Raw genomic sequence first — 13,228 nt, 5'->3', positions numbered from 1 at the left:
AGTGAATCATTTTGCAAAGCGATCGGTTCAATTGATTCAAAGCTTTGACCCCTGCTGGTCAGAACAGTGGAAATGCAACAGAAACTCAGGCGAAACATGCCTAAAACAACCTTTTACAAACCCATTCTAAACGCTTTCTTGAAAGTAAAATCTTTCAAATGCATTTATAGCTGCTGTCCGTAACTTTTTTTGTGTTATAAATGATCCAAAATATATATATAAAAAAAAACATAACCAGCCAGTGTTCAAAACTATCTGCTTGCCTTAGCTCGATTCAAATTGGTTAGCTTTTTAATAAACCAGTGGTACTGGTGGATTTCCGCGGGAAATTCGAGCATGTCTTTGCGTCATTACGTCACATCTGTACACATAACGGAGTGCCGGCTAGTAGGCTGTGTGAGGATGTTGGAGGTGTAGATAGCCTTTTCTCACAGCACTTGAAATAATTATAGCGGATCCAGAATGTTTCAAACGACAATCACCAGTGACAACTGGAGATTCACCAGTTGTAAAACCCAAAAGACTTCGGTTCGGATTGGCAAGAGAAAAAAAAGAGACTGCAACCGGGCACATGTGAAAACAAGGATAAACATCGGCAGGGCTTTTGATGGCGTGAACTCCGTGTTTTTTTAAAGGGGTTCAAAACGGACGCAGAGACGGCTTTTTTTTTTTTTTTTTTTGCTAGACAGGTAAGACATTTCAATATTTTAATTACGTAACAGTAGCGCACTTGTTCGCTTGATTTACACAGTTACGGAGAATGTTTATTATGTTATATTATAACACGTTTATGCATAACAGGGATTCCGTTCATACACCGTTTATTTCATAGCACTATGGTTGTTATCTGTTTGTACAAAATAACTGCTCTTCTATGATTTGCACGGTTTAAGCGATCGTTAGATTTAATCAGCGCAATTTACTGCAATGCTTTTTTCCCCTTAGTTGATCAGAACAAAAGTGGATGTTACTTACTTGTTCAGACGTCATTTTCCGTTGAAAATTCTAATATTGGTCGTACTTCCAAAACGTATATTCTGTGATGCTGAATGCCCGTATCCACACCGGCGCGGTGATTGACAGCCGCGCACTCACTTCAAAACATTGGATTCATCCGCGCTGTTTCATGCCGTTGTACAACCCACGTAAAGTTGATAATTCCGCGAATAACTGCAATTGCAGATTTCGAACAGAGATGGTGACAAAGAGGAAAAGCTACGGAATGCAGCTTTAACAAATCATCTAATACCATTAAATATGAAGTGTCTGTATAAAATCAAATGTGTTGTATTAAATCATTGGGCTTGTTTAATGGAGAACTTGATAGGTCAGGTCAAGAAGCGATTATTAACTAGAACTCTTCCTTTTTATTATACAAATGTGTCATTAAAAATATATAAAAAAAAAATTTTTTAACAAAGTAACTTGCGTTACTTATTTGAAAATGTTTTAAACATTTTGTTGTAAATTTTAAAAGTAATGCATTACTTTTCTAGATTATGATTACATAACTCAAGTTACTAGTAATGAGTTACCCCCGATACTGGTCAAGAGCCCAACTAAGGCATTTTTTCACCTGGCTGGCGTATTATTTAAATTGTTTTCAATGGGAGCGCTGTATTTTTAAAACGCCATGAGCGTAACGAAGCGCTGAGCGTCTTTTTCACGCAGAAGCGCTGGGCGTCCGGCATTTTTTACAGATCGCCGAGAGTTGAAGAATGTTCAACTTTGGGTAAAACGCAGCGCTCATCACTGTCACTTTTTTCCCAACCGTCCAATCACAGTGGAGGAGGGGCGGGACTAATACCACACCGACCAACCGCCACATTCTGCTTGTACAAAGTCAAACGATGACAACAACACGCATAATAATGGAACAAAATAATTTAAAACAAGAGTCAGAGAAAATACGTTACATTGTATTGGTTGTTACAATATTCGTGAAAGTATTACTAGTATCTCATTTCACACATATTTTGTTTCTGTGTTGATTCTATATTAAAATGTCGATACAATGTAATGTATTTTCTCTGGCTCTTGTTTTAAATGATTTTGTTCCATTATTATGCGTGTTGTTGTCGTCTATTGACGTTGTACAAGCAGAATGTGGCGGTTGGTCGGTGTGGTATTAGTCCCGCCCCTCCTCCACTGTGATTGGACGGTTGGGTAAAAAGTGACAGTGATGAGCGCTGCATTTTACCTAAAGTTGAACATTCTTCAACTCTCGGCGACCTGTAAAAAACGCTAAACGCTTGAGCATGAAAAATTTGCTCAGCGCCTCGTTACGCTCATGGCGTTTTAAAAACGTGGCACTCCCATTGAATTTTTTTTTAAAAATACGCCAGCCGTGTGAAAAAATGCTTTGGTGGACACACGGCCTTAAGAAGACTATGAAAGTAAATAGCAGGCACAACAATGGGGATATAATCATTGATATTACGGGTACAATATGCGTCACATGACTAAACATGCGTCACGTTTTTGAATACCTCCATTTTCACAGTCCACACTACAACACGAAACAGCGTTTTCAACAATCTCGTATTAGTGTGGACAAGGCCTAAATAACAATTAAATACAAATCACTAGTAAAACCGGGCCTTTTTTATAGCCACCCCCAAATTCACAGGTAAAAAGGCAATAGTAACAGAAATAAGAGGGGTGTACAGTTACTCAGGTATAAGGGGAAGATAGATCAGCTTAACCACTGGTCGTATGTAGGTCTAGTTCTTCACTTATTTCTGCTGATCTGATTCAGTTGTCTGCTCCAGGGAAGACTTGGGTGACCGTTGCAACTGGTCAAAAGGAAGGGGTTGCTGGCTGCTGGTCCACAAACATGACTGTGTTGCCGACCTGAACATCAGTTTCCTCTGATCTCCATTTCTGACGAGTCTGAAGGCTGTGCAAGTGGTGTTCTAAGAGTTGGCCGTGTCTCCATTTTCTTCGGCTCAGAAGATCAGACTCCAGGTTGTCCACTTCTGGGAGTCAAACAAGATATTAGGCGTAACAGGATCTAGGTCAGCAACATCTGAGGAGGTACAGCCAACAGGCTTAGAGCTGCGGATCCCCTCTCTTTCGGTCAGCACCTCCTCTGTGACTGTCTGTGTCCCAAGGGTAACTTGTAGTGCTGCCTTTAGAAGCTTATTTTTCCCTCCCAACATCCACCAAAGTGTGGTGTGCTGGGTGTGACGAACATCAATTTGATCTGATGGGTGGCGAGGTGCGCCTGAAGCTCAGGATGCAGTCGATCATCATAGTCTTAAAATGATTAATTTGGTGATTGTCAAGGACATTGGGGTGAATGACATCCTCGTCTAACTGGGTGCTTTGTTGAAGATTAACACCCACACGTATGAGCTGAGTGTCGCCATCAAATTGGTTTGTTAGCCTTTAAGTGTGGCATTTTGTCAGGAAATACAACTGCCAGGAGTGTGGTGTTATGCCTGAATCAGCATAAAAACAAAATTGACCCTATTTACTTTTAATATGTCCCTGGTTCATTTGTTTATGATTAATTGGTGTTTGTTATTCCATAGAAAAAGGAAAAATGATAAAGTTTTCACCATCCAATCGATTCCCTCAACATGCCACCCTATTTAACTCCTTGTTTGATGCAAATGTGCAAATGTACAAAAAGACAAACACTGATGCGACTAGGTGGTACTTAGATGTTCTGATTAAATCAGATGTGGTACTTGCTTTGAAAAGTTTAAAATAGAAAATGTCAGACAAAAAATTGTGACATTATTTTCTGAACTATACTTGACATCAGGGCCAAACAATACAGGTCAGTGTGATGTGGAAGGCTGTCAGATTCCTGCTATCTTAAATTATTTGGTGTTAATATGCACCACTAAGGATGCCATCCATCTGTGGTCAAAAAGGCCCTCCAAGCTCTGTAAAGACTAATGACTTTCATTGGGTGTTAATGGAATAGTTATCCCAAAAATGAAAGGTCTGGTATTATTTACTCACCCTCATGTCATTACAAAACTATATTAATTTCTTCTGTTGAACACATTTTTAGTCTACAATGAGAGTCAATGGGGTCTCTCAATGTTTTTTGAACCCCATCGTTCTTTAAAATATCTTCAGTGTTTCACAGAAGAAAGAAAACTTGGGAGTGCGGGGCAATTAGTAATGATGAGCATGAATTCCTCGCAAATAATAGGTAGGTTCTTACGATAACATATCTACACACAAAAAAATGTAATAACACTTCTGTTATACTGTACTAGCTGGAATTATGACCATTTTTTCCCCAAACTTTTTATTTAATCCAAAAGTGAAATTCCAATTTGCACAAAATGAAACAGTTGGAATGCAAACACTGATCATGCAAACATTCACCACAGATATCAAACGTATCCATTACATGATTGTCACATCACATAGCCCTAGGTGTGTGTGTGTGTGTGTGTGTGTGTGTGTTTAAATGTGTATCATTAGATACACAATGTATGTTATGTTTTATGATTTGACTAGAAACTATTAGGGCCATCGGTTACACTTAAAATGGTAATTTCACAGAATTTAAAAACTTGAGGTGCTCTTGAGTTGCTTGAGATTTGTGCTGAATAAATAGACATAAGAGCACATTTGTGATATATTCTCTGTGCTTCTGGATATAGTTTACATATAATCTCAGGAATGTAGCTCTAAAAGGAGTTTATATACAATTTCAGAGGTGGTTTATTCACGTGTCACCTCAAATACGTGGAAACACAATTCAATTTGATTGGTTATTGTGTATCCTCATACCTGTAAATTAGAATATATGCAAATATAACTAGCCTTGATTTAAAAAAAAAAAAGGTATATAAGCAAAATACTTGACAATACACCTTATTAATGATACATGTAAAATATATATAAAACACACAGACTTTTCAGTGTAGTTTCAGTGTCTTTTCTGAAAGGAAAAGAGATTTGGACTGGAAAAAGTTCTCAGGCAGGTCAAGACATGTTTCTGTAACCAAATCTAAAAAAATAAAAACAAGTTTCCTTGTATAAAGATGCCGTAACAGTGTTCACGTATCAAATGTGTGGGCCTTTAACAGTTCATTTACAGTCACATGTAAAACTGCAATTTCACAGACAAATATAAAAGTTAAAACATATTTACATGTGATATGGATAATCACATAAGACTTGAATTGATCCCACTAAATAAATATATATTTGGATATGTTTTAACACTTGAACAGAGTCTGGATGGCACATATACGTGGCTACGGTCCTCAGCCTGGCTTTTTCCTGTGCTCTGAGATGGCGCTCCAGAGTTTACATAGGACTCCACCTCTAGAAACACAAGACAAGAAAAAAACACAATCATACACTATTTTATTGCGCATAGCAGAGAAACGTAATAATCCCAAAGAGATTGTGAATAATGCCAGTTTCACACCGTATGCTTTATCATTGTGCAATATAATTTATGTGTCTCCGGAGGACCACATTTACATATAAACTGTAATTAATTTACACAGAATGGACACATTTCCCAGGTAACATAATATAAACCAATTAGTTGTCTGGATTCAGTCAAATTTACTCAATATTATGTGTTCATGTCTGTCACAGCATCTGGAACTTGCAACAAGAATAACAAAAGTTATGAATGAATGAGTAATTTACTCCACTGTTTTATAGAAGCCTATATATTGCAAAATATTACATTTAACAAAAGGTTATATATTCTAATAAACATTTCTAGAACAGCAAATCATCATATTAGAATGATTTCTGAAGGATCATGTGACACTGAAGACTGGAGTAATCATGCAAAAAATTCAGCTTTGATCACAGGAATAAATTACATTTTACAACATTAAAATAGAATACAGTAATTGTAATACCGTAATATTTCACAATATAGTTTTTGCTGTATTTTTGCCTTGGTGAATCATCTTTCAAAAAAAAATACTGACCTGAAATATGTAGGGTTGTGTAAATATGTGGTACTGTAACAATTTAATGTGAAATATAACCTATGCATGTTAATGTCTGTTTTTTTTTTTTTTTTATAAAAAACTGAATATATTACAGATTATCAGAATTGTTCACATACCGTAATCTCAAAGTCTTCAAGTCGTCTCTTGTGACATAATGAAGGATGTCATCAAGACTGTAATCTTCGGCTATAATCTACGATATGGATAGAAAATAATCCATTATCTGTTGATTTCAGACAATATTATTAAGGACCAGATGTATTTGAAGTGAATAGATTTTCTGTATATTACTCTCTCTATGGAGTCTCCATCCGCCCCGTGGAGCTTCAGCCATTCCAGAAGTTCCTGGTGTCCGTCTCCTTCAAATGAACTATGTGTGTTCATGAGGTGCACAGGAACATCAGGAACATCTGCCATAAACACATGATCAAACACAGGGTTGACCTGTGGTGTTCTACTGTAAAAGGTCAATACTGATGTATATATCAGTAATATAATAATGATATATCACAACAGTGATTTAATACATAGCAAAAGACTACTAAAACAGCATGTTAAAATTAATATTCAAATAAAGACATGTCACTAAATGGCAAAGTCAGAACAACACTAAATAGTCCAGTAAGAAAATGTAACTTTGCAAGATTATAAAAGAAATACAGTGGCGTAAAAAGTATTTTTTTCTCCATTAGTTTTACTCAATGACTTTTAAGCAGCTGGATGTCTGTGATAGTGACCAATGAGCTGAACTGACAACCCAACATCCTACTCACATAGGATCCAAGCAATTTCCTCAGAAAATGTAACTTAATAAAACTAAATCTATGGATCTTTGGTGATGCTGCTTTCAAGGACTTTCCAGGTCCAATACCCTCAAATTCAAGGACTTAATGTGGGGACACAATTCAAGTGAGACCAAGCTTACATCATGTTATCAGACTCCTTGTGCAGACACAAATCTCACTGGATTATTACAATTAATGGCAAAAAGAATGTTTGGAAATGTAAACTGATATTTCCTACTGACACACTACAGCAAAATATATGTATAACTGACTTAAAACCATTTTTTTTTTAGTTTTTTTTTATAGTACTGTATATGAATATGTTGTGTGTAGATCCAGCTGCATGACTTGAAAGAGCCGCTTATCCCATGCTATCCACTTTGATAGATTTACCACAGGCTCTGCACTGGTCAAGTGATGGTCCTTTGGATCTCTGGCAAGTAGCGCTGGCAGTTCCCTCTACATTCGTATGGAAACTGCGAAAGAGCACCGTTTACAACTTCACGATCATTTCTGCAGAACTCACTAACTCACTCCCCTGTGAGAAATGAGATTTGTTTTCTCACTGCGCTGTGATGTGAAATGTGCAAAATAAGGGACACCAATACACGACCCCCCATAACCTCATTTTTTTCAAGGATTTCAAGGACCCGTGGGAACCCTGGGAAGGGAAAGATGTTCCAGTAATGCTCTCTGCAGTTCTCACAATGTGTTGCATGGCCTTGTGGTCTGAAGCATTGTCCCTGGCTAAAGGCCCCGATATAATTCAAGCGAAATCGTAGAATGAACTGATGTGGCCTAAACGATCTTCGTTTGGAGTTCATTTTGGGAGTTTGAAACAGCTCGCCAAAGTGAACTTTCCTAAAAAGTCTGCTATGGCTGGTTAACCATGGCTGGTTCTTTGTTCTACCATTGGTCCGTGGCGATTACGTAACAGGTAGGGGTGGTCATGTGGAAATCTTTATTTGGTTCATTTCATCTGTTCAGACTGTCGCGGTCAGAGGTCCGTGAGTGAAAACAAACACACAAGAGCTGCTTTATAGTAGAAAATGAAGTTTTAAAGAAATGAGACATTGACACTGTTTTTCATGTTTAATACAGTAAAGCTGATTGATTTTAAGCAATCTATTATATAAAGTGCTGTATAAATAACTTTACTAGCGTGCTGAATTGCAGAGCTCATGCAAACACATGATGATCAGATGCTTTTCTTACAAAAAAAATGGTTGCTGTTTTCTCAATTTTGTTGTGTGTTTATTTTTCGTTATTGAGAGGAAAGCGCGCAGAACATATTTACATATTCATCGCTCTCAGTAATGTGGGCGGCGTCGGATGTTCGCTTACAGCATATCTCCGCTCACGTATTTCGAACTTTGCAAACCCCTAAACGAAGAACGAACTTTGCCGTGAGTATATCGGGACCTTTACCAGACAGTGACACATGAAAAGTTAATATGCTCTCAGAGACAGGTTGTTGTTCTCACACCAGTCCTAAAGACGATCCACCTCCTCCCAGTGTAATGACTCATCACTGTTGCTGATGAGGCCCATCACTTGATGATGTGGTTTGCACTGTTTATGGCAGTACAGTCATGAGTCATCAGGGTGAACAACAGTGGGCTGAACATGAAGTCTTTTGGGACTCCAGTGCTCAGTTTGATGGTGCCGAACCATCCAGACAGCCTGAGGCTGAAGCTGAGTTTCTATTCTTTGATTGTCGGTCAACTGATATTTAACCGCTTCAGTATTTGCAGGCATTTTCATTGCGGTCTGTAGCTCTGAATACTGTGTGTGTCTATGAGTGTGTGTGTGTGTGTGTGTATAAATGCGCAAATCAGACTCACCGACGGGCCCGGTTCGACACTTCAATAGTTTGATCTCTTGTTCTCTCTCCTCCAGGACTTGCTGTAGGATGGCCTGATATTCTCTCTCTTTCTCTATTAATTCCTCCAACAACCTAGAGCACACAAACACATTCATGTCTAAGTCTATAACTAGACGAAAAAATTGTCCAGTGTGTTATGACTTGATGCAAATAACACATGATAAACATACAACTACACATACAGTGCTATGCATAAGTTTAGACACCCATACTAAAGTTGACTAAAAAGAGGAATAAAAAATCATCTTTTGGAAACTGAACTTAATGCCTTAATTTATAAATGCCTTAATAATGTATCGTAAATAAATAAATGTTCTTCCTTAAAATACAGGGTGCATAAGTTTGGACACCCCTATGTTAAATTCCCAAGGAGGCAGGCAGATTTGTATTTTTAAGTATTTTTTTTTATTTATTTTTTTAGGATAATATGCATCCTGATAAAATAGCCCCACATCATCACATAGCCTTCACCATACCTAGAGATTGGCATGGTTTTATTTCAGTTAGCCTAATAGCTAGTTTGATTTGCATTGAGAGATGATCTTATGGAAAATACTCCATGCCAATCTCTAGGTATGGTGAAGGCTATGTGATGATGTGGGGCTATTTTAATTCCAAAGGCCAAGGGAACTTTATCAGGATGCATAGTATCCTAAAAAAATAAAAATAAAAAAAATACTTAAAATTAAAATCTGCCTGCCTCTATGGGAATTTAACATAGGGGTGTCCAAACTTATGCACCCTGTATTTTAAGGAAGAACATTTATTTATTTACGATACATTATTCATTCACAAAGATAATTGGTGTCCTTAAAGGTTGGATTTTTCCTATTTTTTTTAAATTAAGGCATTAAGTTCGATTTCCAAAAGATGATTTTTTATTCCTCTTTTTAGTCAACTTTAGCATGGGTGTCTAAACTTATGCATAGCACTGTAGATGCTCTGAAATTAACTGAAATGCTATAAATATGGTTAATTTCTCAGTCAAACATTAAAAATGCTCCCTAATAGCACCACAAAAATATGACTTTCATAAATATAATTCAAATTCAAATCTGCATGAGTCCTGGTCAAAGTTTCAGCGCCATAAATGGTTAACAAGACAAACAAGACCCAATGTTGTTTGGTGTCATATGGCAGGGTGCAGGGATGTGATTTTTACATACGTTTTGCCATCGGCGGGACACCCTTAGCATGTTAAGCAGGGTTTAAAGCACCAAACACGAGTAGAAATCGCCGTTGAATTGGTGTAATCGATGTTACTAATGTTAACAAATGAGACCTTATTGTAAAGTGTTACCCATATTTTCTATATATTATTAAATACTTGCTTAATTTCTTGTGATTATTATTTTTTTTTTCAGATTTATTAGTTATTTATTATCACCATTTATTTACTTCATATTTATGTTTATTACTATTCATGTTATTTTATAGCAAATTGCAGTAAATATGATTTTTTAAAAATTGGTTACAAAACTAACAGTTTGTATTTACTTTTTTATTACTCCAACAGCCATGTGCACATGCGAAAGTCATTCTGGTTAAAAGTAATGTTAATTTCCAAGAATATTATCAGAGCATATGTTTTAATCAGAGCACTTTAATCAGTGTTTGCTTAAAGACGGAGAGAGCTGTTTGTCATTCCGGCGGTACCAGTGCTGCTCTATGCATACTAATCTATACAGGGGTGATGTCGAGGCACATGGCTTATAATAGTTGCATTGCTATGTTTATAAGGCATTCGTCTGCAAACAGAAACTGTTTTGTCAGGTTTTTTGGACCACAGCTAACTGACTGCAATTTCAGAATTTTTCCAGACAACAAACCAGACTTCAATTGAACAATAACAGTAATGGGATTGTAGCGCTTTTAAGCCACAGACATACAATTATGAGCACTTCATTATTATACAGAATAATCAATGTCAATAATGTGTTAATATGGCTACGATCAAACAGGGCTTTGATTTCATAAAATTGCTGTGAAATTGTCAGAGAGCCTTCTGTGTAAATGCAAATGCTGGAAAATTCGAACCCAATGTTAGGACATTGATCAGATGTGTGTGAATGAGCAAAGTCCCAGGACAGTTACGGGAACAATTTTCACAGAACTTTTCCAAGTTTGAAAAACTTTGGGGGTCAACAATGGACAGCATATGGAATAATGTTTTTTTTTTTCTTTTAAGAAAATACAGAAAATGTAATATTATGTAGAATTATTAATAAAAAAATGGTAACAGCCCTAATCTAGACGCATTTAAAATTGTGGAAGTGAGGGCGAGAATTGAGAGTTACGGTGGAATAAGGACTTCTGTTCTACATAACTATCGTATGAATATCCAGGAGTATATGATCCTACGATGCCTGTATTTGCCAGCTCATTCAGCGCTCCAGTTAATCCACTGAACTGAGAACAGTCTCTCCGACATCCGACATGCTAAGAAGAACTGTGTGCCGAGGGTTTCATAAAGGGGTTTCTGAAAATCATAAAGTATGATAAATCACACCTATAGTAAATCTAACAGTAGTTCTGGAGTCAACAGTAGTACTGATAGCAGTTCTCTCTCCCGTCAACAGTCGGTTAATGGATACAGCAGATCTCGAGTCACCAGTACACTGAACTGAGGAAACCGTTCGGACTCTGACATGTTTGTGAAGAACCGATGCGCTGCTGGAACGAGCCTGTGTGAACCGAGCAGTTGACTTGAATGCGGTGGCAAAATTGAAGGTTTTGTTTATGGTTTCTAATGGTTTATGTAAAAAGGTGAGTTGATTAAGACTAGTTAATTCACTTTATGTGCTTTAGACATGTAAAACATGCACGATGTGCTTTAATAACAGAATTGTATTTACATGACATCATTGCGTTATTAGGTAAGTTAACTAGTGAATCATTTTTTGAACCGGTTCATTGAAACGACCTGTCCTGAAGAACCAGTTCACGGAAAAGAATCGGACTTCCCATCACTAATATTAAAGCTGAAGATAAAAAACAACATTTACCTCTTGGTTTCTAGCTTCATGCGCCCCAGCTCCATGCTGATAGACCGCTGAGCGCTCTGAGACTCATGGGAAACTGTTGAACTGAGCGTGCTCACTCCAGACGTGACTACGGTGTCGTCATGATGAACGACAGGTGGTGCTATGCTAGGGACAGCATTTCCATGAGGAACCGTGTCATCATCAATGTCCTCCTGCTCGGCGGGGTCACTCTCAGACGCCAGCGTGAAGTGTGGCCGCAATTCTGAGAGTGAAAAAACAACAAACACTGCATCAAATGAACTGTTCCCGGAGCCTCCCCAGCACCGCACACTTAGGATATCTCATTCACTGGACACACCCAGTGCTGAGGGCTCTGGGAACTGTATGGCTATGTTCACACTGTCAGTCCAAATCCGATCGGAATCTGATTTAAATTTTTGACGGTCCACACTGCGTATTTTAACTATTCAGATCTGATTTGTGTGTTCCAGGGGCTTTTTAGGCTACGTTCACACTGGCAGTCAAAATCCAATTATTTGTGTATCTGATCTAAAATTATGGATGTCCACACTGTGTATCGCAACTGTTCAGAACCGATATGTGTCCATGCCAATCTTTAGTTTTCTGGAATATCTGCATTGGTTTCTATGGCAATGACATGTTGGTAGTTATACGCCAAATACAACAACAGAAACATGGAGGGGTTTGCAATACAGATGTTGTCTTATTTACAGCATGATAGTGTGTATCCGCCGCTCTGGTCTCCTGAATCTTCTGAGTCAGCAGCAGAACCGGATGAGGCTGGCGTGAGCGGCTTTATTCTGTGCTGTCGTCTCCGCCGGTCTCAAAACATGTCTCTAGCCGCGTTTCCATTACCCTTCAAATTGCGCAAATTGAAATTGCGAATTGAAAATACGCTTAATGGAAACTCTTCTTAATTTTCGCAAAAACTCCCATTTATCGTAAAAAAGTTTTCCCGCTCGCATGAGGAGGTTTTTCAGGCAATTCGAAAAAGAAATATTTCGCAAAACTGCAATGGAAACAGTTTATGCGCATTTACAGTCACCTGACGTAGATGACGCGGTGTGTTTGGACAGAATACGAGACAGAGTTCTTTATTAAATTCATATAAGACAAAAGAATTACAGGAATAATGGATTCTAAACCTCAAATAAATGCCACAATCAAAGACCTTGGAGCAGATCTGAGGGAGAAACACCCAGAAACTCCTCATATGTGCCGCTCACAAGTATAATAAGGGTCTTTCCTTGTCATTAATGACTGGAAAACAAACATACATCTCTTTCGATTAATAATAATGGCTAGTGCGGTGGCTGGGATATAGTACATAAACCTACCAAAGTCCGTTGCCATGGTTTTTGGAATGATTTTACTTATCGCGTAATGGAAAAATGTGTAATGGAAACGCACCTACTGTTATATTGCCATTTTCTGCTCGATCTGCACTTTGCAACTACACAGCATTGTTTCTGCCGCGACTTTCAGCACGTTTCCAATAACAATGTCTAACATGTTTATGTTTTATGTGGCGCGAGAAAGACATAAACCACGCAAAATCCGATCAGATCGGTCAGACTGGAACGGATTTACAGAAATGCG

At 37.8% G+C, this 13,228-nt stretch overlaps 1 protein-coding gene across 1 annotated transcript in view; it reads right to left on the bottom strand.

Moving 5' to 3' along the window:
- Nucleotides 1–4,226: 4,226 nt before the first annotated feature.
- Nucleotides 4,227–13,228, bottom strand: part of map3k5 (mitogen-activated protein kinase kinase kinase 5) — a 51,979-nt gene continuing 42,977 nt past the window's right edge. The window contains exons 26-30 of the mRNA XM_081378492.1: nt 11,630–11,870; nt 8,584–8,696; nt 6,246–6,364; nt 6,071–6,147; nt 4,227–5,301 (exon numbers count right to left, since the gene is read on the bottom strand). Of these exons, the coding sequence (XP_081234618.1) occupies nt 5,241–5,301; nt 6,071–6,147; nt 6,246–6,364; nt 8,584–8,696; nt 11,630–11,870 (611 nt within the window). The 3' untranslated portion in view covers nt 4,227–5,240. The remainder of the gene's footprint in view (nt 5,302–6,070; nt 6,148–6,245; nt 6,365–8,583; nt 8,697–11,629; nt 11,871–13,228) is intronic.

This window comes from Scardinius erythrophthalmus (assembly GCF_964197995.2).
Source record: "Scardinius erythrophthalmus genome assembly, chromosome: 11".
Classification (NCBI taxonomy): Eukaryota; Metazoa; Chordata; class Actinopteri; order Cypriniformes; family Leuciscidae; genus Scardinius; species Scardinius erythrophthalmus.
The sequence above is the reverse complement of the archived record's forward strand: the minus strand, read 5'-3'. Positions and strand labels throughout refer to the sequence as shown.